General features: G+C 50.1%; 2 protein-coding genes and 1 long non-coding RNA gene across 9 annotated transcripts in view; all 3 read left to right on the plus strand.

Moving 5' to 3' along the window:
- The first annotated feature begins 192 nt into the window (after nucleotides 1–192).
- Nucleotides 193–2,911, plus strand: LOC124959651 (uncharacterized). Its single transcript, XR_007103980.1, has 3 exons — nucleotides 193–1,688; nucleotides 1,866–1,956; nucleotides 2,485–2,911. It is a non-coding gene; the product is annotated as an uncharacterized LOC124959651 (long non-coding RNA).
- Nucleotides 2,912–18,751: 15,840 nt separating this feature from the next.
- Nucleotides 18,752–21,379, plus strand: Commd5 (COMM domain containing 5). Of its 3 annotated transcripts, none has more exons than XM_047540567.1 (2): nucleotides 18,752–18,817; nucleotides 19,759–21,379. In XM_047540567.1, exon 2 carries the CDS (start codon nucleotides 19,811–19,813, stop codon nucleotides 20,480–20,482), a length of 672 nt encoding a protein of 223 aa, XP_047396523.1. In that variant the 5' UTR covers nucleotides 18,752–18,817; nucleotides 19,759–19,810; the 3' UTR covers nucleotides 20,483–21,379. The 3 variants fall into 3 exon arrangements, with proteins under 3 accessions (XP_047396523.1, XP_047396542.1, XP_047396533.1); XM_047540586.1 differs by lacking the exon at nucleotides 18,752–18,817 and adding an exon at nucleotides 18,863–18,992; XM_047540577.1 differs by lacking the exon at nucleotides 18,752–18,817 and adding an exon at nucleotides 19,007–19,198.
- The window catches only part of Znf251 (zinc finger protein 251), a 30,690-nt gene continuing 27,145 nt past the window's right edge, over nucleotides 21,374–24,918 (plus strand). For 4 of the 5 annotated variants that reach the window (XM_047540511.1, XM_047540527.1, XM_047540520.1 and 1 more), the window contains exon 1: nucleotides 21,374–24,914. In XM_047540511.1, coding sequence (XP_047396467.1) covers nucleotides 24,785–24,914 — 130 coding nt within the window. In that variant the 5' untranslated portion in view covers nucleotides 21,374–24,784. The remainder of the gene's footprint in view (nucleotides 24,915–24,918) is intronic. The other variant, XM_047540545.1, reaches the window with a different exon arrangement.

Genomic DNA, 24,918 nt, shown 5'->3' on the forward strand with positions numbered 1-24,918 from the left:
GCCGAGACTCAAACCCAGTGCCTCACACACGGTAGGCAAGCACTCCACCACTGAGCCACAACCCCTGTTGCTGTTGTTTATTGTTATTTTGGTACCAGAGACTGAAGCCAGGGGTACTTAACCACTGAACCACATCCCCAGCATTCTGAGACAAGGCCTTTCTAAGTTGCTGAGGCTGGCTTTGAACTCGAGATACTCCTGTCTCAGCCTCCTGAGCTGTTGGGATCACAGGCATGGCCACTGCACCCAGCCCAGATGCAGCTTATTTTTCCCAAAATATTTGCCATCCATGGCTGGTTGAAACTGCAGATGTGAAACCTGAGGATTCAGAAGGCCACCTGTACAGGGGACCGGGGACAACCTGGATCTCACTGTGAGAGAATTCCAGGACTGACCAGGTGGTGACCTTTTATGCCATCTGGGCACACTTGTGCACCTGTCCTCTCAAGTATTCAAGAGACTGAGGTAGGTGGGTCACCTGAGCCTAGGAGCCTAGGAGTTTGAGATCTGCCTGGGCAACAACAAGACCCTGTCTAGAAAATAGAAGTCAATATCACAGAGGGACATCAATCAAAAAGTACGGGAGGGCTGTTTCCTATTGAAGATGCTGAAGAGGATAACCGGGCATCTGGTGTGGCTGCTGGTCCTGGTCTGCTGAAAACTTTCCTGGGTGTTTTTGAGATGCAGGGAAGGCTGAGTCCTGCCTGGCTGCTGTGGAGGGTACGGGGTATGGTGTGTGGTGCAGGTGAGAGCCTTGTTGCCAAGCTGTGTCCTGACCCGCGGGCAGGCAGGAGCTGTGGAACCCCAGGGGAGCACACGCATGGCCTTCACTGCTCTCCTGACTTGGTTCTGCTGGAAGATTTCCTTAATCAAACATCGAGATAAGCAGAAAGAAGATAGGAAGCAGAGTGAATGGCACAGACACCAGTGTTGACAGATGGGCCAGGCAGGACTACCACTCAGGTGTCAGGCTGACCAAGCCGCTTCCCCTGCAGAGGACATGGAGGCTAATTCCTGGTCCTCACTGGAGTTGGATGGCCCTGCCTGGCACCTTTCCCCAGTCTCATCCCAAGGCCAGGTTCCTCTGGAGACGCTATGGCCACCTGTCCAGCCACAGGGCCTGAAGAAGCCTCAGGCCGGGGTGATCCTGTCCCCTTGAAGCTGGGGCTATGAGGTGCCAGGCAGGCAGAGGTCAATGAGACCATGACCCTGTTGTGTGCTGTCAGTATTTCCCATGGGCTCTGCTTGACCCTGGCCACCTTGTGGACATCAGTCACTTCTTGAAGGACTGATTCCATAATCCTTCAAGTAAGAGATGAAGAGGTTGTCTTAAGATTGACCTCGAGCGGTGCCTGTTAACGTCACCTCCAGGATCTCGTCAGTGAACTTACCTGCCCGTGGCAGTGTCATCAGAGGAGCCCCTCCCACCTGCAGGGTGCTGCCAGGTGGGGACTGCAGGGCCCCAGTCCCCTTCCCTGCAGAACCCTCTGGACCCCTCCCAAGACAGCACGGGCAGCTCTGGGACTCTTGACCAGCAAGGTCCTTGGGCAGCAGAGGATTCTGTCTCAGGGTCAGTGCCAGCTGGCACAGTGGCTGTGCATTTCACGGGAGGGATGGAAGCACCCAGGTCTTCACCAGCAGGAATCTACAACTGTGTGACACTGGAGACCTTGGGAGTTTGATCTGGGGTGAGCCCTGCTCTGCGCCCCACCTGCCCTTCCACTCCCTCCACCCCTCAGCATGTGAGGCCGCACCCTTCCCCGCCCTGGGCCCTCCCGCCTGGACTGGCTGAGCCTGCCCTCCCCTCTCCTGCCCTGGCAGACCTGGATCAGCAGGCGTATGTGGGCTCTCTCCTCCTCCTCCAGGTGAGCTTCGGGCCCTACACCTGACATGTCCCAGCTGGAAAGGAGAGAAGAAAAGGCCAGGCTGAGACTGGACAGAGAGGGCCCTGCCCAGGTGTGCAGGGAGGGGGGCTCTGGGGAAGGCAGTCATGTCACTTTCAGAGACTGTCACCCGCAAGAACAGGCTGTGGGAAGAACAAGGGAAGGAAGAAGCCTGGCCCCAGGGAGGGGGCGAGGCTTCCCTGGACCAATGGGAGGCCAGCACTGTACCTTTGAGGGTCAGGCCAAGGCAGGGAAAGCTCTGGCCATGACTGGTGACAGCCCAAGGGTGGCATGGATGGCCTGGTCCGGCCCACTGCTGCAGAGGGAGTGCGAGTCTTGAGTCACGTGGTGGGTCGTTAGGTGACCTCGTTCCAGTAACTACTCAGGCTCCTTGCAGCGGGTCCTCTCCTAGCTCCCACCCCTGACCCGTGGTTCTGAGAACTTCGGTGTGGCTCTGCCTCACCCTTCCGGCCAGGCCTCTTCCTTATCACGCTGTGCCCTCCCCTTCCCCCTGGCATGAGCGAGTTTCCTGCTTGACGTCACTCTAAGTCCAGGTCCCCACAGTAAATGGTGTCTTTTATTCCTTTCGTTTCCCTTTCAGATTCCTTAATGCAGCTCAACAGGGGTTGAGAAGGAAGGACGCTTTTAAGGAGTGGAGGCTTCTGACTGCCACATGTAGAGCACTGGAAACACTCCTTCAGAGTTTCCTGCTGAGGCCCAAGGCAAGGAATTGCTGGAGCACCTTCAGGGAATGCTTCAGGAAGGCCCCCTGGGAGAAAGCCCATATCCCATGAGGAACTGCTCCCTGAAAGGGTGACCTGAAATGTAATGAATGTGGAAGAAACTTCAAGTCGACACTCATCGCCTAAAAAGTCACAAAAATTCTACAGAAGACAGTAGCCCATAGATGTGACAGATGTGGCAAGAGCTTCAAATGCAACCCAGGTGGGGCTGGGGTGGTGGCTCAGTGGAAGGGCACTCACCTAACACATTTGAGCCTCTGGGTTCGATCATCAGCGCCACATAAAAATAAAGGTGTTGTGTCCACCTACAACTAATATTGTGTCCATATATATGTGTGTGTATATGTGTGTCTATGTATATATGTGTACATATATGTATACATATGTGTATATGTGTGGGCTGGCAGGGAGCCAAAGGGCGTGCTTGGATGCCTGGAGAAAAAGAGGAAGCTGTTACAATTGGCTACATGTATGCCTGATTGCTTGACCTTTAACAGGATTGGGTGGACATATCTGATCGAAATTGCTTATGCATGAGACTGCTTATATATTGAGGGTGAGGCTGCTTTTTTGGGGTTTTTTTGTTGTTGTTGTTGGGATCCGAAAAAAGAAGAAGCTGCTTCATGACAATCTGAGGTGTACGAGTCTTTATGTCCCACTGGACAGCGACATTTGGTGGCCCGTACGGGGAATGGTGAGCGCTCAGGTAAGTAATAAAGGAGAAAAATTTTCACTAGCACAGTCAACTAGCAGTCAACTAGCAGGTTTCCCTATTCGAGGAAACAGTGGGTTTTAAGTACTAATGGAAGGCTCCCCTAGTGAGGGAACTTAACAGAAGGCTGTCCCAAGAGACAGCGAAGGATGTCCTGTAGTAAATGAATGTGTGTAAGGTGTTAGTTGTGTTAATATTTTTGTTACTTTTTCTTGTTTGGTTTCTGTTTAAATTTCACGGATTCGCATGGAAGGCTCTCTTAACACCTCTCCCTCTTGGTACTTTGCCTATATGGACATTAGTTCATTTCTGTCTGACTTCCAGGGAACCAAAATTTCAAGAACAGTTAAGAGAAGGGGAAGAGATATTAGAAACTGTAAAAGAAGAACAATCAAGTCGAGCTTCTGAAAGAGAAAGTAGATGTTCAGACTCAGAACAGGGATGTGACTCTGAAGAACAGGAACTATCTGAGACAGAGCTAGAAAAGAAGTTCTCTCAGTGGCATTTAGTCCCTACCACGCCACACCCTCCGGTGTATAATCCAGGTCACCACTCTTTTCCAAGTTGTAGGGGCGCATGTATTTGCTACACCCGGGGGGGGGGGGCAGACAATGGGCTGATGTAGAATCTCGGCTATTAGGTGACATTAACTGGATTAGACCTTACTTTCACTTACCCACTTCAAGTTTGGGCCCCCTGTTTGACACTCTAAAAGGTGATTCTGACCCCCTTTCTAAGCGGGTGCTTACCCCTAAGGCTTGAACAGCTCTCGAGCTTGTTGAAACAGCTATGGAAAAGGTTCATCTTGATCGTATTGACCTAGCTAAGCCTTTATCATTCATTGTCTTGGCCACAAATAAGTTACCCACAGGAGTGTTTTGGCAAAAGGGTCCTATTCTATGGGTTCACATGAATTATGCCCCTAACAAGGTCTTATCCTTGTTTACTGAATCTGTGGCAGAATTAATCCTTAGGGCGTTAAAATTATCCCTTTCCACCTTTGGGTCACATCCCTTGACAATAACTACTCCTTATACTACTGATCAGATACAATATCTTATTAATAATTCAAATTCATGGGCTATAGTCTTTACTAGTACCTCTGCTGTGTTTGACAATCATTTGCCATCTGATCCTTTCTCCAATTTTGGAGTCAACATCATATAATTTTCCCCAAAGTCACCCAAAAAGAACCTATTATAGGAGCTACCCTTATATTTACTGATGGATCAAAAAATGGTACGGGTGCTATTACTGTAAATAATGTTACAGAAACATTGCTGTTTAATACTCTATCTGCACAACAAACAGAACTATTAGTAGCTATAGAAGTATTCAGAATCCACCATGAGCTTTTAACCTATTCTCTGATAGCAAATACGTTGTTAATGCTATTCAAAATTTAGAATTAACTGATCTGCTCTCCCTCACTTCCACCATCACTAAGTATTTACAATCTTTACAAAAACTTATTTGGGATAGAAAAAGTCTTTTTTTTATTGGGCATGTTCAGGCTCATACTGGCCTTCCAGGTCCTCTAAGTTTACACAATGATTTAACAGACATGGCCACCAGAGACCCACATATCTTTGATGCACTTGAAAATGCAAAAAATTTTCATTCCAAATTTCACGTAAATGCTTCTACTCTATGTTTACGCTATCAGATTACTAAGGCAACAGCTCGGGACATAGTCAAGTCTTGTGCTAAATGTGCTACACTTATTCCTAACCCCTCGTTAGGAGTAAATCCAAAAGGGCTTCAGCCCAATCATATTTGGCAAATGGATGTAACTCATTATTCAAATTTAGAAAACTACAATTCATCCATGTGTCAATAGATACCTTTTCAGGATTTATTATGGCCTCTGCTCACGCTGGAGGAAAGAACCAAAGATGTAATAACACACTGTTTACATTCTTTCTCCATCCTAGGGGCCCACAAACAAATTAAAACAGATAATGGTCCTGGATATACATCCCAGGCCTTTAAACAATTTTGTTCCACCTTTGGTATTCAACATGTCACAGGAATTCCCTACAATCCTACTGGACAAAGCATTGTTGAACGTGCCCATTTAACACTTAAAAACATGCTTTATAAACAAAAAGGGGGAATAGGGGCATCAGACAGTTTCCCAAAAGACAAATTATCTGTTGCCTTGTTCATTTTAAATTTTTTAAATCTCGATTCTGAGGGCCGATTGGCTGCTGACCGTCATTCAGAGCCTAATAAAAAACATCTACCTCAAGTGCTCTGGAAGGACATTCTATTGGGACAATGGAAAGGCCCAGATCCGGTATTAATCTGGACCCGAGGATCTGTTTGTGTTTTCCCACAGGACACACACAATCGCCAATTTGGGTGCCTGAAAGATTAGTCAAGGCTTCCTCAATAGAAAACCAAGAACAACAAGAAGATGTGGAAGTTCCTCCAACTGCTGTTGTTGAAGATCCCTCACCATGTTAATGGAGGAGCTGTGCGTTACCTATGGGGGATAGTAAAGGCGTGGCCTTGCCCTTTGCCCCTTACTAACTCTTCCAATCTATATCCTCCTATTCTTACCACTAATTCCACACTAGGGTTACCTACTGTACCCTTTTCTCCTGACTTAGCACCCTTCCCAAATGGCTCCTACGACTTAGCAGGTTATGTGGGAACCTCCCCCCAAGTTTGGCTATGCTAGACCAGTAGTCAGAGACGGGTAATATTTGTGAAGAGCTCATACCAATCTAAGACAGGGAATGAAGATATAAGCTTCATTTTCCGATGACGGGTACGGATGTTGCTCTGTCATGGACAACCTAAGACAGGTACAGGTCTTTTTATAAACAAACAGGGGGAGATGTGGGCTGGCAGGGAGCCAAAGGGCGTGCTTGGTATGCCTGGAGAATAACAGGAAGTTGTTACAACTGGCTACATGTATGCTTGAGCTCGTGATTGCTTGACCTTTAACAGGATTGGGTGGACATATCTGATCGAAATTGCTTATGCATGAGACTGTTTATATGTTGAGGGTGAGACTGCTTTTGGGGGTTTTTTTGTTGTTGTTGTTGGGATCTGAAAAAAGAAGCTGCTTCATGACAATCTGAGGTGTATGTGTCTTTATGTCCCACTGGATGGCGACATATGTGTGTGCATATATTTATGTGTATATGTGTCTATATGTATATATGTATGTGTGTATGCGTGTATATATGTGCATATGTGCATACATGTGTATATATGTATATTGTGTATATATGTATATGTGCATATGTGTGCATGTATGTATATATGTGTGTATATATGCATGTATATATGAATACGTGTATGTATGTATACATGTGTATACAGGTGTATGTGTGTGTATAGGTGTATATGTGCATATATGTGCATGTGTATATGTGTATGTATGTATATGTATATGTGTGTATATTTGTGTATATGTGTATATGTATATAGGTGTATGTGTATATATGTATATGTGTGCATATATGTGTATATGTGTATACATGTATGTACATGCTTGTGTATATATGCATGTATATATGTGTGTGTGTGCAAACGTGGGTATACATATGTATAATGTGGGTATACATATGTAAAATGCAACCAAGGTATTACTCTACACCAGCAAATTCATACTGGAGAAGAACCCAAGAGTATCATGGATTAGGGAAAGATTTTAGTCTAGGTTCAAATCTCAGGGAATATCTAACAATTCTCAGTGGAGGAAAACCCATAAATGCTTGATGGTTTCCAGCGAGCTCCCACTTTTTCTAACACCAGGTGACTCGGTGCCTGGTGGCATCACACATGGGGAGACTTCAGTCAGAAATCACAGCTCATTCACACTGGAGGGAAATCCTGTGAACACAAAGGAAGTGGAAATACCATCAATCAGGTCACAACGTAGTGGGCATTAGAGGATCCAAACAGGAGAGTCATCTCAAAAATGTGAACAGCATGAAGGCAATTTCAGAATTCACATCTTATTCTCCTTCAGGGAGTTCACCCTGGGGAGAGTCCCACCTTTCAAGGAATGTGGGAAGTGTGTTGGCCAGAGCTTGCCCATCCCTATCACACCCTTCACATGGCAGGGGCCCTATGAATAAATGACTGGCAGAAGCCCGTCACTTGTAGTTCATGCATACTCAAGGCCGGTGGACACACGCAGAGAGCCTGAAAGTGCAACAGGGGGAGCTCAGGTCTTACTTCATAACAGAGAACTCACGCCTCGGAGAAACGCTTCTCCTGTGGAGTGTGCAGAGGCTAGCCCAAAGCTCCCAGGTACTCAGTGTCACAGAACACCCATGGGAAAGCACTGCTGTAGGGAACAAGACAAGTCTTTTGGGGACTGCTCAGAAATTGGTATGAAAGGATTCACACAGGGACACATCAAGTAAGTGTAAACATGTGGGAAAATCTCTCACCAGAGCTCCCAAATTACAGACCTCCAAGAATTCATACTGCAGGAAAATCCCAAATGTGCAGTGGCTAAACTTTGTGAGAGCTCACCAGTGAGGAGCCCACACCGAGAAGGACCCTGCAAGTGTCTGGGTATCTGAAAGCTTCATATGGAGCCCCTGGGCACCTGGCCTCTTCCTTGGAGAGAAGCTGCTCAGTGTCATGATGGATGCAGTGATGTTTCCAACTGTGTTTTCATTCTGGTAAGAACTGTATCTGCATAACAGAAGTGAAATGGCTTCCAGGTGTAGTCCACCCTTGTTTTGAAGGCACAATTCACAGTGAAGAGGGATTGTGGAAATATCCCATCAGATGGTACATGCTCTAGGATCTCCACATTTGGGTAGACCTCTTTGAAAGTTCTCAACTGCTTCACAGCGATGTCCACCTTGCTGTAATGTCTCCAGCTTGTGGGTAAGATGTCAGGAAGAGTTCATGCTTACACTTAAGAGATTTCAAGGAGAATACAAGGATGAGTGCATGAACCTTCTCTTGTAGACATCATGTGGACCTTCTGACCTGAGACCCAGGCACTACTTATTGGTCCCAAGCAGGAAGCAAGTGGGGAGACCCAGGGACAGAAGTGCAGCCCTGGGCTCCACAGAGGTCATCAGGCCATAGAAGCAGGACTTAAGCAGCCTGATGACATTAGCTCAGAGGTGCATGTGGTCAGGATTCTAGGGAGGCTCCAAGGAAGAGGGTTAGAACCTTGGTGGGAAGCCTCAGCTAGACAGGTCCTTTAGAACCAGTGAGTAGGGAGGTGCACCGTGACAATGCCTAGGAGAGACTCAAGGGTTCCCAGGAGTGAGATGCTCCACCCTAGTAGATGGATTCAAAGAGTGATAGGAGAAGTTTTGTGGCTGTCAGTCAAGCTGCTCTGGGAAGCAGAGGTCACCACGGATTAGACAAGGGAGGATGTTCCTGGGGGATGCCTATGTGAGAAAATGGAGGAATCAGACACTCTCCAGCCCATGATGGCCATCAAGGTACATCTGGCCCAGAGTGAAGGAAAGGCAGAGAGAAGGTTGACTGCACGAGTTCTCAGGGGCTGATCAGGAGGATCTCAGCCAACAAGGTCCCATGTCTCCCAAGTGGGCCTGCTCAGTCCTTGAAGCAACCCTACCAGCCTCAGCACAGACTGGCAAACTAATGCCTGCATCCCTTGGGCACTTGGGGGAGGTCTGTGAGGGGCACACTCATGACCACACAGCCAGCCCACCCCGTGATCTGTAGAGAACCCAGCTCAGAGAACCCTGGCCCTGTGTTCTCGTTTCCTGAAAGACTCGGAGGGCAGTGGTTCACGGGATGAACTAGACACCATCGCTGGAACTGATCTGGGGTGTTGGAGGCCATATATAAAGTATGGGTTTTTTCCAGTCATTAGGTAGGGAAGCTAAAGACCCCCAGATTGTTGGGGTCTGTAGTCCCCTTGCTCTTCTCAACCAGCGGCAAGGGAAGGGGGCACTCCCCAACAAGGCCAGACCAGGAAAGGTAGGGCCGACTGACCGCCCGCACCCAGCCCTCCAGGCGGAGGACAATCAGAAGTGTCAGGGAGACCAGTCACAGCAGGAACTCGTTTATTGAGGAAGTCACACAGCTTTCACGAGCTGATCACGTTGGCAAAACTCTTGTTAACCAACCCCTGACGGTGGTCTGATTTATCGTCATTAACTTTTGAAACTGCCTTTGAGGCCTTGATCTTGCTCACCCGCCAGGGAGTAAGGAGGCAGCCTGAGTTAGTTAACGTGTCACTAGTCCCAACACAGATCATGCTGGTGCCCTGTCTTAGCTCACAGCCTTAGGATCAAACAGCCTCCCAGAGTTGGGTATAACCTGCCAAACACCAACCTGTTTACTGCAAGACCCCACCACACCGAGAAACAAGCACCTGAAACAGGACTCCTCCCACACCGAACCCTTCCCCCTGCCTTTGATGTCCTCCCCCTTAAATAAAGAATGGGTTTCTTTCTCAGTTGTTCAGCCCTAGTTCCTATCAGGACTGGAAGGCCCATCAGGAGCTCTGCTTTTTAAATTGAATCTTTGTCTTTGTCTATTTCTTACTGATAATTTAGACTTTTTATTTTCCCAGGCAGCTCACCTGCCCTGCTAGAGTGCTGGCCACTCTGACCCTGAGTGACCTCATTTCCTCCCTTCATTGTTCTTTCTAAAACCCTCACTTAGCTGTGGGCATGGCAGACCTTGGTTGAGTAAGAGGGAGGGTGGTGCCGTTGGGCCCACAGGGAGTCTCCATCCTTGTCCCGTCTTCCACAGGCTCATCACGGTCCAGGCGCTGACTGTGAAGGCAGCTGTGGTCCTCTAGCCAGGTCCTGTGGTCTGCTGGCTGCAGTGGAAGCTGCAGGGCCCTGGTCTATGTCTGCTCCTGTTCGACATTCACCTCCTCCACCCGCGGTGGCTCCCAGGCCTCCTTTCCCTCTAAGTCCCTGACCAGGACATGGCACTCACCGCAGGTCACTTCTACAGAAGTGGGGCCCATGCCACCACAGCTCTGCCTGCTGGGAAGGGTGCCCCACTGCAGCCACTGCTGGCCCTGCAGTGTGTCTCCTGCTGACCTGTCCATCGGTCAGGCTGACACCCTCCTTCCTCCAGCAGCTGCCCTGTGAGGCTCCTCCACGAGTGTGGTGTGTACAGGTCCCCACGTGCCTGTGCAAGGTCTCACTGGTGACCTGGGCGGAGAAGCCCTGGCTTGCACTTGCCGCATTGGCCTGTTGCCCCTCCACCTGGGAAGGCCCTAACCCCGCTCTCCACCATTCCCACACTTGTCACATAGACGTGTTTCATTAGGCTCTCCTCAGTCCCTCCCCTGCCACCCCCCACATCCTGGGCAGCACCATGTGGGTGGGGGGCCCAGCTAGTGACTCTGGGACAGTAGTTTAGAGGACATGGTGTCTGCAGACCAGTTCCAGGATCGCACCTGCCCAGTGGCTGCTGTGTCTGTTCACAGGGGAGGCCTCCCTCACACCTGCACCTCAGCGTGCACACGGCCTGGCGTGGAGGGAACGTGGGGTGCTGGTCAGGCAGGCTTGACCGCTGAGTGGTGCAGGAGAGTGGAGGGACTGAATTGCCCTCACATGTGTACGGTGAGGAAGGGCGCACCTTGGGAACAGTCCCTTTTGCCAACCGGTGTTCTGTTTCAAACAAGAGTCCCACCGAGCCAGCTACACAGACAATGGGACCCTCCGCTGCTGCCGCCAGACAGGACGCAGCTCAGCACCCCACAAGACCTGCATCAGCCACGAGGCCACCTGACCAGCTGGTCGCCCCTCCCCTGGATCAGCCTCCTCCTCCTCCACCAAGATCCTCTCCTTTCTCCCTACTCTTAGTAAGATCTCTCCATGTGCTTGGAGCTGGCCTGACAGTCGTTCTTCCTGGCCTCTCCTGTTCTCTGCATTCAGAACCACATTTCCCTCACTGCATAATTGGCTCTCAGTTCTGCTACTGGTTCCACAACTCTGAGAGGCAGAAAGCAGTGCTATGGGCCAGAATTGGTGACATCCCCACCCTTAGTTTTGCTTCCCCTTGTCCTTCACAAAACCAGGTTCATGGGGCTAAAATCCAGGCCTGCTCCACATGACATCCTGGAGACCAGCAGTGGTGTCCTCCCCACTGTGGGGCAACACCACAACCTTCCTGCGGACACAGTCATACTGCAGGTTTTTTGGCTGTTATAAACAAGGCTGCTATGAATGTTCTTCCTTATGGGTTGGACTGAGTCCCTCAAAAGCACACGGAGGTTCTAACTCCCCTAGAACCTATGGGCAAATTTGGAAACAGTCTTGGCAGACATTGCCAAGTTAAGACAAAGTAATGCCAGAGCAGGGCAGACCCAGCCCAGTGACCAGCGTTGTGGTGGCAGGCTGTGCCAGCTGAGTTACTGCATGATGTGCAGTACAGCAGTTTCAGATGGAGCCTAAACCTGAGTTACCCCATTTTGTAAAGCAGTAGTTTGCCATGAGTTGCTCTAGTTTGAGGAGCACTGCCAGGTGGATCAACTCCACACCTTGTTTGTACAAGTGTACAGCCACCTGCTGCCCAGCATGACCATAAGGCACAGATAGATAAATGATTTATTGGCATCGACTTATCACGGAGCACCTGGACTCATGGCTCTCCCACGCTGTATCAGAACACCAGACATGGCGCTTATCAACCTCGCCAGATGCTGTACCCTCACTTGAGACTTGTAAATGGAGGAGTCCCCCAACCCCCAGACTGACCCCATCACCTGGTCACTTGTCACAAATCTAGCCCAGGACTACTGCCACAGCAATGAACCTCAGTTCTGGTTCTGTTGGGCTTCAGCACAGCGCGGTTTCTCCAGCCTGTGACAACATGCCTGGCCCAACCCAAGCTGACATTGAGACTGAAACTGCAGTCAGACCCTCGGCCTTAGGAACTCTGGGGAACTGGCTGAGCAGAACCCTTAGTCTACCTACAGTGACTCTTTGACACTTGGCATTCATCTCTCTGTCTGTACTCTGGGCACAGCATCCTGTAATCATGTGATGCCTTAACCCTTTTTAGCCTGTGACATACACATAAACACACACACACACACACACACACACACACACATATATATATATAATTTTGTGGAATATGATGTGTGATTTGAGTGTTATTGGAAATTAAGATTGGAATGGAATAAAAGAACTTGTGTTTGCCTGGGTTATGACTATCGGGTGACCCTCAAGTATTTGTTGAATTGCCACCACAGAAAGTGATGTAGCTTGTGAATTTGTTATTCAACAAATTCTGACATTGTGGAAAGATGCAAATGGGTTTGGTTTCTGTTGATGGCACAGCTTGCTCATGGCATGTATGTGTACAAGAAAAGGAAAATTTGGACACAGACTTCAAGGAGAGAGCACCATGTGGAGATGGAGAAGACTGAAGGAAGCCCAGGAGGCAAGGCCAGGGGTCTTCCCAAGGCTGGAAGAGTCAAGGAAGGGCCCTATAGGCTTCAGAGAGAACACTTCCCTGCTAAAACTTTAATCTCAGATTTCTGAGATTAAAACTCAGATTTCTGAGTCCTGGAACTGGTAAATCAATCTCTGTTATGCCACCAGGATTGTTACAGCAGCCCCAGGAGATTAATACATTTTATAAAATCTTTTTGTTTATAACAGTTTTTGTTTCTTGTCGGGGTTTCCGGGACCCCCAGCCTTGGGCACGGTCAAGATGGCGCCTGGCGCTGAGCCAAAAGCGGCCAGCTATACAGTAAACAACCAGCGAATTCCAATGATTGGCTAGTTAACGATGTGATTAGAGCATGCCCCCCTCGTGTACCTATTCTATGCCTGCAGCTGTCCGCGCGTTTACCTCGTGTGCTCTCCCCTGATTGGTTGAAGTGTATATAAGCTTGATGGGTGGGGGAGTAAAGAATAAGCCGAGAGTAGGAGTAGAAGCGAGGAGGAAGAGTGCGAGCGAGGGCGAAAGCCGAGTGGGAGAAGCGGAGCGGCCGAAGCAGGCGTGAGCCGAGCGGGAGAAGCGGAGCGGCCGAAGCAGGCGTGAGCCGAGCGGGAGAAGCGGAGCGGCCGAAGCAGGCGTAAGCCAAGCAGGAGAAGCGGAGCAACCGGAGCAGGCGAGAGTTAAGCAGAGGGAAAGAGAGCGAGAGAAAGAAAAGAGAGAAGGGGATAGAAAAGAGGGAAAGAAAGGAAGACTGTGCACAATAAACTTCCAAAGCTTCAGACGTTTGTCGTGTCTCTCTCTGCGGGCAGAGGGAACGCGATAACTGGTGCCGAAACCCGGGAACATGAAGGGTTTATAAAGAAGACAAGGTAAGATATCTTAAAAAATTTTTAATAAGTTAAACCGGTTATAAAAAAGTTAAAGGGTATCAGGATACGCCATCAGCGGTCCTGGGGATACGCGGAATGCGGTCCAGTTAAAGGGTATCAGGATACGCCATCAGCGGTCCTGGGGATACGCGGAATGCGGTCCAGTTAAAGGGTATCAGGATACGCCATCAGCGGTCCTGGGGACACGCGGGATGCGGTCCGATTAAAATAAAAATAAGGACACACGGAAGGTGGTCCGGTATCGGGATACGCCAGCAGCGGTCCTGACGCGTGGAACGCGGTCTAATTAAAAGTGAAAGTAGAAACACGCTTGAAGCGGTCCAATTAGGGTATAGGTAGCACGTGAAAAGCCGCTATAAAAATTTTAATGCACACTTGATAGATAGTTTTCCTTTCAGTAATCTCGTTGCTCCTGGCAGCTAGGCCACTGTTTGTTATCGTAACTGCCATAACTGAAGCTATTCAAATTAGTAACAATGGGGTCTGAAACGTCTAAATTCAGAATGCAGCAACCCCTCAGGGAGCTATTAAAAAACCATGGGACGCCATTAAAGGAAAAAACAGCTAAAGTATTTCTCGATACTGTGGAAAGGGTTTCCCCTTGGTTTTTGGATGAGGGCCTTTTGAATACCCTACAGTGGGAACAGCTGGGGGAGGACCTTCGTATAGCGGATAGGCAAAACCCTTTGCCAGTAGGCACTATGGCTATTTGGTCTCTTATTAAATCCTGTCTGCGAGATAAAAACAAAAAACCTTCACTCACCGAGCCTTTAGCTGAGGGAAGACAGGTTGTTGGAAAGGACCGGATCCAGTCCTTCGTTGGGTCCGAGGGTCTGTTTGTATTTTCCCACAGGATCAACAGACTCCAGTCTGGATTCCAGAAAGGCTAATCAGAGTTTTACAGCATGCAAGTGATGCTGCTCCTCCTCGCAATGGCGAGCCTGAGCCTTCCTCCAATAACAAAAACTCAGATGGAAAGGCAAACCCGGAACCTATGGGCCATTGTTAGCCTGGCCATATTTTTTACTTCTAACTAACACATTTTTTATCCTTCCTTTTCTTGTTTTTCACCAATTCCTCTACAAGCCTGTCAATTCTACTGATGATTTTTCAGGTCGTGCTGTTTTTGGTGACAAGGATATCTCTAGTCTTTCTTTGCTTTAACAGGAGGAATTTTTGCACTTTGCCGTTGGAATCATACTACAAATCAGACCCAGAGTAGAGCAACTCGTTCTGCTGACCCTAGCTGTAATATTGCTTTTCCTCCCACGTCAGCTTGTGTATTTCCTCCCTTTTATGTTTCTACCAACTAACATTTCTAATAACACCTCTTAACTGTTCACTAACCGTGTGCTATCTCTCACAATGCTGGAATGGTTCTTTTGCCACCCGTGCAATTTTGATGCACATTCCTATCTTCCTACCAGTCCTAGTTTCTGTTGCAGATATAGAATTGCCAGTGCTATTATCAAGAAACAGAAGAGGCTTTGACATTGCAACAGCCGTGATCATTGCCATCACAGTCCTTGCAGTAGCAGCATTGACACAACCATAACAACGATCATTTGGCCGAAAATACAGCTGCAGCCTCACAGACCATACAGACTCTATCAGAGAGTGGACTTACTACAAGAACAAGTGGATACCTTGCAAGAACTTTTGGGACTGGGATGCGTTTATTCCCTGAGAGCTGTTTGTGTTGCCCGTATTGTAACTCTACTGGGATGTATATTGTTTCTGTATTTAATATGCCTACATGGTTTTTCTTCTGTTTATAGATTTATCAAACAGCGGGCAGGCTTTAGGAGCTATGGTGGTACTCCTCTGCCTTGGCCTCCTTCTCTTCATTCGTTTTGGCATGCATCTACGAGCTAGCCAATAGAGAGATCAGATTATCTTTCATCAGGCCATGACCGCCCTAAAGGCCGACAGCCCCCCATTAGTATGGCTCTTGATGCTGGACCGGTAGTCAAAGATGGGTAATGAAGGAGGTGGCTGTGTACCAACCTAAGACAGGAGCTGCAGCATGCTCTGCAGGCTCTGATGACGGGTAAGGACATATGCTGACCACTCAGCCTAAGACAGACACGGTCCCGAGCCTTAGTTTAATAATAAAGAAGGGGGATATGTCGGGGTTTCCGGGACCCCCAGCCTTGGGCACGGTCAAGATGGCGCCTGGCGCTGAGCCAAAAGCGGCCAGCTATACAGTAAACAACCAGCGAATTCCAATGATTGGCTAGTTAACAATGTGATTAGAGCATGCCCCCCTCGTGTACCTATTCTATGCCTGCAGCTGTCTGCGCGTTTACCTCGTGTGCTCTCCCCTGATTGGTTGAAGTGTATATAAGCTTGATGGGTGGGGGAGTAAAGAATAAGCCGAGAGTAGGAGTAGAAGCGAGGAGGAAGAGTGCGAGCGAGGGCGAAAGCCGAGTGGGAGAAGCGGAGCGGCCGAAGCAGGTGTGAGCCGAGCGGGAGAAGCGGAGCAGCCGAAGCAGGCGTAAGCCGAGCAGGAGAAGCGGAGCGACCGGAGCAGGCAAGAGTTAAGCAGAGGGAAAGAGAGCGAGAGAAAGAAAAGAGAGAAGGGGATAGAAAAGAGGGAAAGAAAGGAAGACTGTGCACAATAAACTTCCAAAGCTTCAGATGTTTGTCATGTCTCTCTCTGCGGACAGAGGGAACGCGATAGTTTCTCATGGAGAAATATCTAGAATTGGAATTGCTAGGTCCTAGGGTATCTGTATCTTTAAACTTCTTTGTTGTTTTTGTAGTACGGGGGATGAGTCCAGGGCCTTGGGCATGCTAAGCAACTACTCTGCCACTGGGATGCATCCCCACCATGTATGCTTAAATTTAAAAGAAACTGCCAAGCAGTTTTCCAAAGTAGTTGTACTATTTTACAATCCACAAACAGTAGATTGTTGGGGGCTGTGCCATGCAGACGGTGCCAGGATGGCGCCTGGCAGTCAGCCAGAGGTTGTGGGCAGCGAGGAGGTTAATTGCCATAAGCACACTCAGGTGATTTATCGTCCACCCACACAATGCATGTGCATGTGTTCTCGAGCACTCCTAAGTGCCTGCTCAGACATCTAGCTTCTTGCCTAATCTTTGCATAAGAGTCGTGGCCCTACTCTCCACCTCCTGGAGGTGATATAAGCGGCCGTAGGCGGAGCGGGCAGCAAGGAGCAGCAGCTAACAGAAAGAAGCGGAGAGAAGCCACTAGCAGAAAGGAAGAAGAAAAGGCAGCAAGCAGATAGAAGCAGCTCACAGAGAGAAGCAGCAGGCAGCGGCGGAAGGCAGATCACAGAGCGGAGAATTGAGAACACACCTCTAGATCACAGATAGGTAGACCGCAATACGCGGGACGCATCACTAAGAAGCACCTCAGATAGACACACTCTTAGTTCACAGGCTGCAGGATGCACCTTTAAGAAGAAGCAGAACTAAGAAGATATAGATCTCTGAAAGTGTAGTCTCTCTCTCTCTTAAACAAAGTCTCTCTCTCTCTCCTCTCAAAGCAAGTCCTCCCTCTCTCTCTCCTCTCAAAGCAAGTAAGCCTCATTTCCTCTAGCCTCTATAAATAAGCAAGTAAGGAAGCAGTTCAGAGTAGCTCAGTTTCCAGTCCACCTTTGATAAATACCCGTTCAATTGTTGCCATGGGCGGCAACAGTAGATAGCTGATGCAATTACTGTACAAACTTTCCAAACTTTGACTAGTCAGTTCTATCTCAGCTCTGATGAATGGCATGAAACAGTATCTCATTGTGGTTTTAATCTGCACTACCAGTAGCACTGATAATCCTTCATATAGTGTTACTGTTCATGTGTGGGGTGTGTGTATATGTCCAGTAAAATCTTTATTGATTTGCAAAAGTTCTTTATATGCTCTGGGTATCAGGCCTTTGTCAGATATGGTGCTTTGAATATTTTCCCTAAATGTATGGTTTTCCTCTTTAATTGTTATTATTGTTGTTGAAACTGAAAGCCTTTTACTTAAAACCCATTAACAGCCAGTCATGGTGGCCCACACCTGTAATCCTAGCTACTCAGGGGGCTGAGGCAGGAGAATCACAAATTCAAGGTCAGCCTGGGTAATTTAAAGAGAATCTGCCTAAAAATAAAATTAAAAGGATCTGGCCAAGTATGGTGGCGCACACTTGTAATCCCAGCAATTTGGGAGGCTGAAGCAGGACTGCAGGTTCAAGGCCCAGGTAAAATTGCCAGTGACGAACCTCCTTCCTGTCTCCACTGGGTTCCAGCAGAGTGCAGCTTCCCCTGCTTGTGATGACCACGCATGGCCCACTCCCACACCTAGAGCTGACACCCTGTGCCGCCCCCTCTGCTTTGGTAACTGCAGAACTGGCACTGGTAGTTAAGATCCTTATCTGACCACATGCAGTGACTGACTGCATCTCTGTGCTCCTGGCTCAGTTTCCTGTAACCCTGCAGCTGCTCTGCCCCTTCCTTTGTCTTTCTGTGACCTATTTGTATATCACTGTGTGAAGCAGGTGTGGCTGGAGTGTGTAGATGCTGTAAATTAAGAAGGTAAGAAGAGAACCTGTGACAGCCCGGCTATGCCCACCAGCGACCCCGAGCGTCCAGCCAGCCTCCGCTGACGGCAGTGGTGGCGTGAGGAGGCGCGTCCGGCCCGTTCGCTGGCAGGCCGGCTCCGATCGGCTGCACTCGGCCCCGGCGCTCCTCCTCGGGCGGCCTCCCAGACCCGCCGGCGGCTGCCCGCGAGCTCGATTCGCGACGGCCGCGCGCCGCCCGCCACGACTGGGGCTTTCGGATCCTCACGCGGCCACGACCCCGCGCCGCGCGGCTCACCCATTCAGCGCGCACGACCCCACGTTCCCGCGCGCCACATAACCTTTGAAAACCAGAGTCCAGCACGTCAAGTGGATTCTGTGGGAGGCCACGGCGTGCCTGAGCTCCACAGCTCGCCGGGCTGCCCTCTCCCTACTCGATAGGAGGACTCGAACGTCCGAGAGCAGGGAACCCACCCAGCAGCCGCTCACCGCCGCCCGACGGGCCATAGAGCCCCGCCCTCCGCTTTCCTAGAGCGGCCCGAAAGTGTTTCGCGGCCCCGCCCCGCCCCGCCCCGGGGCCGCGAGCCACAGAGATGAGCCGTCCGCTTTCCTAGAGAGGCCCGGGAGTGACTGGCGGGGCATCTGCGCTCACTTCCGGCCGGTGGTTTGCAGCTGCGGACAGCTCCAGGTGCGGGGGCATGGGGTCGGGGCTGTGGTCGGGGCACGGGGTTGTCATGGGAGCGGCCTCCCCACTGTGGCGCCGCTCGCCAGGACCCGGCGTCTTGGCACGGGAGACGACCGTACGAGTTTGTCTAGAGTACTGGGCGGACGACTCGGAGCGCGGCCCCGGGAACGCATACAGGGTGCGAAAAGGCCGTGTGGGCGGAAGAGGGGAGCCGGGCCTGAGCAACGGCGGCCCGTCAGAGCCAAGGGGCCTCCGGATACTGGCTAGAGAGCGGCGAGCGCACTTCTGCCTCTGCCCGACTTGTCGAGGTGGATCGTGCACTTTTCCTGGGGCAGATGTGTGGGCACGTCGCCAATGACGACGGTGTCGCCACAGTTTTTTCAGGTAGTGCCACAGCCCTCTACGTGGTGCACGTACTTCTGCCAGGCCCTCCTGCAGGGGAGGCTGCGTGTAGTCCCTGTGCTAACGGGGCCATGCTGAGTGCACAGGTTTAGACTCTAGGTCTTGGCTTGGGCAACAACTGCATTGTAGGTAGGCTGGATTTCCTTTGTGAGGTGAAAATAATTAACTCTTGCAGGGATATTCTCAATATTGTGGGTTGAGTAGTGAGGGATCCCAGCTGCCGTGTCTTGTGCCTCGTGAACATTTCTCCTACCTAGTTCAATCTTAGAGGACTAAGATCACATGTGCTCTGCTTTTTTTTCTTGATCCTCTTCCCTTCCCCCACTTGCCTGCCAGTTCTGCTCATCTCGGATGTCACTTCCTCTGAGCACCCTCCCTTCTTATCAGGACTCCTGTGGGTCTCACAGGGTCATTTCCCTAGCCCTATCACACCTACTATCATTGGTAGTTCAAACTGTCAGCATCCTGACAGTGGGGCCCCAGTGATCCTTAATGTCCTAAGGATGTGGGAGTCACTGGCCTTCCCTCCTGCTTCCCTTCAGGCAACTGCAGCTGGGACCTCCTCCCTGGCCCATCAAAGAGGAGGAAGCAGGGATGTCTGCCTTAGGGGCTGCAGCTCCGTACCTGCATCATCCTGCTGACAGTCACAGTGGCCGGGTCAGTTTTCTGGGGCACCTCTCTCCAGAGGTGGCAGCAATGGCCCGGTTTCTGGGAGACCTAGACAGGAGCACATTCAGAAAGCTGCTGAAGCTTGTGGTCAGCAGCCTGCAGGGGGAGGACTGCCGAGAAGCCGTGCAGCGCCTGGGTGCCAGTTCCAGCCTGTCGGAGGAGCAACTGGGTGCCCTGCTTGCTGGCACACATACACTTCTCCAGCAGGCCCTCCGGCTTCCCTCCCCCAGCCTGAAACCCGATGCCTTCAAGGACCAACTCCAGGAGCTTGGCATCCCCCAAGACCTGGTTGGGGACTTGACCAGTGTGGTGTTTGGTGGCCAGCGCCCCCTCCTGGACTCTGTGGCACAGCAGGAGGGTGCCTGGCTTCCCCACATTGCTGATTTTAGGTGGAGGGTGGATGTGGCGATTTCCACAAGTGCCCTGACCCGCTCCCTGCAGCCAAGCATCTTGATGCAGCTGAAGCTTTCTGATGGGTCAGCATACCGCTTTGAGGTTCCCACAGCCAAGTTCCAGGAGCTGCGATACAACGTGGCACTGGTCCTGAAGGAGATGGCAGATCTGGAGAGGAGGTGTGAGCGCAGACTGCAGGACTGAGCCTTCCTTGTCAGCGCTGCAGCTGGTGCCAGAGTGCAACTTCCATTTCCTCTAGTTGGATGCTAGACTGCATACCACCCCTCCAGTTGATGGTCTTGACTTCCAAATGTGGTAAGGTGGTGGTCTGGGGCCAAATCAGAGCCCTCTGACGTCACCATTGGTTGCTCAGCCTGACCCCACCAAGCTTATGGCCCTCTCTGCTCATTTGCTTTCATAAATGCTGTGTTTTGGTGTGGGCACTTTCATCTTCTGTCTTAAATCCCTGCCCCTGTGGGACTGATACCATAGTGGGATGGGAAGAGGGGGAAACTTTACAATATGCATAGAAAACAGTGGTACAGCTCATCAAGCTATGACAAGTGCACACTTAACGTAGAGCAGGATGGGGTGTGGACGGCGGGGAGGTTCCTGCCACCATAAGCTGAGTTGTGGCTGGGCTTCCTGGAGAACATGGTATCTGAGCACACTTGAAGGATGGGAGCAGGTGAGTGCAGTCCACTGAGGGACCAGCTGGTGCACAGGTGGCCAGTGGACAGAGACCAGGTATACTGGATGTCATGTACCTGCAGCCAAGTAGGAGAAGGTCATTGGAGGGAGGTAAAGCTGGGGAGGGTACAGAGGTCATGTCTGAGAAATTCTGCTCAAAGGACTCTGACTGAAATTTAAGCCAAAGGAGAAGCCCTTTGAGGGTTTTTGACAGAGGGTGTGCTCTGGTGATTGTTTTAAAAGGATAGCACTTCTATTATTTAAAAGGTTAACATTATCCAAGGGTGGTGGTACATGCCTGTAATCCCAGACACTTGGGGGGCTGCGGCAGGAGGATTGCAAATGCAAGGCTAGCCTTAGCAACTTATTGTGACCTTGTCTCAAAATAAATATAAAAAGAAAGGACTGGAGATGTTGCTCAGTGATAGAGTGCCCCTGGGTTCATTACCCAGTTCCATGAAAATAAGTAAAAGAATTGGACTGGGACTGGGTTTGTGGCTCAGTGGTAGAGTGCTTGCCTGGCATACATTAAGCACTGGGTTTATTCTTAGCACCGCATAAGTAAATAAAATAAAGGTATTGTGTCCATCTACAACTAAAAAAAAATTAACAAGAAGGGTAACATTGCTGCTGTGTTTAGAGTAGTCTGTAGGGGAACAGGGAGGAAGTTGGGAGCCCACTGTGGGGGGTGTTGTTGTAAGGTGGAGCTGCTGGATTGGGCAGGGGCCTTTCTGTGTGCCTCCAGGGTAGGAGTGGGGGGTGTGTGTGAATGGGCAGCTTTGTATCCCTCAGTATAACCATTCTCCAGGTAGGGACTTTGGGGCTCTCAGGCTGTCTCCCTTGGGAGGTCCCTGCCTCCTGCACTTTTATGGTCCACATGTAGTTGGGTCTCTGCTGAGAAACCAGTTCTTATATCTCAGGATTATCAGACCTAAGTGAAGGAACTTCCAAAAATAGCAAATGAGCTCCACTGCCCAGGCCAGCCTGTTGTCCATACAGGCTGTTTACAGAATGCTTTGGCTCCTGCCATCTCAGTGAAGGCCTTTTTTCTCTGAGTGAGGACTATACCATGGCAACTTAGGTGTGGGCCATAGGCAGGGAAAGGAGAAGGCTGCCTTTTGAGGGCAGAGGTCTTCCAGGGAGGGTGCTGTGTTTCTGGAGCTGGAGGACTCAGAGGCCTGGCTCAGCTAAGAGTACAGAATGCCCATGTGTCCTTCAGCCTCAGCTGGTGCCCCCCAGGAACACTGGCCCGCCATGAAGGGAACAAAGAGAACCAGACCTACAGAAAGGATGTGCACAATTAATCAGAGTGCCCATATCGACTTTAGCCAGTGACAGACCTTTCTATGTCACATACTTCTGATCTCAACTATTAAATGTGTTGGGTACTATGTACTCATGATACTTTTTGGAAAAAAACAGGAATGTAGGAACAAAATTTTCTAATTAAGTCCCTCAGTGCAGTGGCATTGAGACCAGAGGATCCCAAGTTTGAAGCCAGCCTGGGCAACTTAGACCCTGTCTCAAAATAAAATGCAAAAAAGGGTGGGGAATGTAGTTCAGTGGTGGAGTGTCCCCAAGTTCAATCCCCAGTACTGGAGAGGAAAAGAAAAAAAAAAAATCCCTTTGCCCACATATAAAGCATTTGACACTCCTAAGAGTGTAACTGCCCACATTGTTCAGTACCAAAGCAAAAACAAGAACAGAGAAAGAAGGTGCCAGGCAAAGCAATCAAAAGGCACACCACTTCTGGACATCTAACATGAGCACAGACATGTCCTCATTGTTGAAGCCACTTTGACCAATTGATCTCCAAGAACAACTTCCTCAATCTGCTGTCTGGCAGGGCTCACAGGCCCCTTCTCACGCCTGCTCCTCATCTGCAGGCCCTGGTCCTGCCCTCTGTGAAGTCAGAACTACCGACTGCACCCTGATTGTGAAGGTGATGGACTTTATTTCATGAGACAAACTTCCAACTTTCCAGCAAATGCATGTACATTTTGTACGAAGTTGGACATTCAGTGAGCAGTTCTGAATCCATTCCAACAGCCCACGTTCCTATATGGTGTAAATGATCTCATAAGTTAAGGCTGCAGATTTATTCACATCGATCCATCTCAAACAGGTTGTGAGTTTTCTGATGCCATCACTGACTTGCTGCTTTCCTTTCTTGGACAATGTCTGTTAAAACTGTGCCCAAGACTTCACTTGCTTTACAAGTTTTTTCATGGGAACAAACTTACAACCCTATCTCCACTGTCCAGGGCTCTAGGCACACACTGAAATGGCAGAGGCAGAGGGGTTGGGGGAGCCTGCCTGGCAGAGGAGGAGGGGAGCAGGTGATGCTATGTTGCACTTAGGTGACCTCACAGAGGGGCTGTGGGTGGACCCTGCAAAGAACTGAATCAAGACTCTTCACTTAGCAGTCTTCCTGTCTTCTTCCTAAGGAGGGAGAGAAACCATTAAGGAAAACTATTCAGGATGCAATGCTTTGTAAGGTCAACTATCCAAGACCACCTCAGAAGGCAGAAGGGAGATGGCAGCCCAGGAACATGGGGACATATAGACCACGAACCAGGTGGGGCAGTGGATGGAAAATGACCAAGGAAACTTGAGGTTAAAGGGACTTCTGGTGAAACTGACCTAGCAAGGTTCTTGTTACAATGGGACAGTGCACAAAGGAACATGGAAGCCGGAAAGTTAGATGTGAGCAAACTATGCCATTAACACACTTCATATTTGTAAATTCCACAACGTCAGATTTTATTGAATAAATTAACAGGTTACATCACATCACCTTTAATTCAAAGATACTCATGGTGTGATTGGCAATCACAAATTATTCTGCTCCCATTTTAATTACTAATATCGTTAACACTGAAGTCACACGTCAAACTTCAAGGATTTGTGAGTTACAGAACTGCTGGGGAAGGGCTACCTATGGCCAGAGTTTATTTACTGCAGTGCTGGGGATGAAACCAAGAGCCTTGCGCATGCCCGGCAAGTGCTCTACTCTTGAGCTACACCCTCAACCAACTCTTGAAGACAGAGTCTGGCTAAATTGGTCAGGCTGCCCTTAAACTTGCAATCCTCCTGCCGCGGCCTCCCGAACCTGCGCCGGCGGCTTTTTTTTAGAACTTTGTATACATATTTTTAGTTTTCGATGACTTTTATTTTTTTATATGCGATGCTGAGAATCGAACCCAGTGCCTCACACATGCTAGGCAAAGTTCTACCACTCCCCAACTCCAGTCCGTCTTTTTTTTAAAGTTTATTTTTTGTAGCACTGGGAATGGGCCCCCGAATGCCAGGCCAGCGCTGCACACTGAGCCTCAGCGCAACCACAGATTTTGCACAGCCTATTTTGGGCGTTAAGGTCATCCTTGGCTTCATCTCGTTTTCCCTTCCCTATAACCTGGCCGTGCTACCTCCTCCATTTGATCAAGCGCTTCTTTAAACCAGCCTTATCGGCACTGTCAGGAGACTGCGGTGACGAAGTGGACTAGTACCAGTCCTCCGGAGCCTGGCGGTCAGAGCCCGCAGGTGGGGCGGGACAGCCCCGCGAACCACCACCGATGGCGCCGACTCTCTGGAGTCCTAGAACAGCCTCGGAAGCACACGGGGCGGGGCTTCATCTCGCTTCCGGCCTCGGCGGTCTCCGGGGGGAAGGGGCTGCCCGCGCATGCGCAGCTAGGCAGTCCCTCCCGCTTCTCTTCTGGCCCTGTCTCCGGCTGCCGCTGACTGCTGCCGGGCTTGGTCCTGGCGCCCTTCCTGCGGGCCGACACTGAGGTGAGGCTTTTCGTGGCTCCGCCCGCAATGCGGGTAGCCCGCGGCGGGCGGACCGGGCTGGCAGGTGCGAGGGTATCACGGGGAAAGACACGCACCGAGCGAACGAGTTCGACGGTTGCGGGACGCGCCGGCAGGCTGGTTCCCGCCGAAGGCGCTGGTGA

This window comes from Sciurus carolinensis, chromosome 1 (genome assembly GCF_902686445.1).
Source record: "Sciurus carolinensis chromosome 1, mSciCar1.2, whole genome shotgun sequence".
NCBI classification, from domain to species: domain Eukaryota; kingdom Metazoa; phylum Chordata; class Mammalia; order Rodentia; family Sciuridae; genus Sciurus; species Sciurus carolinensis.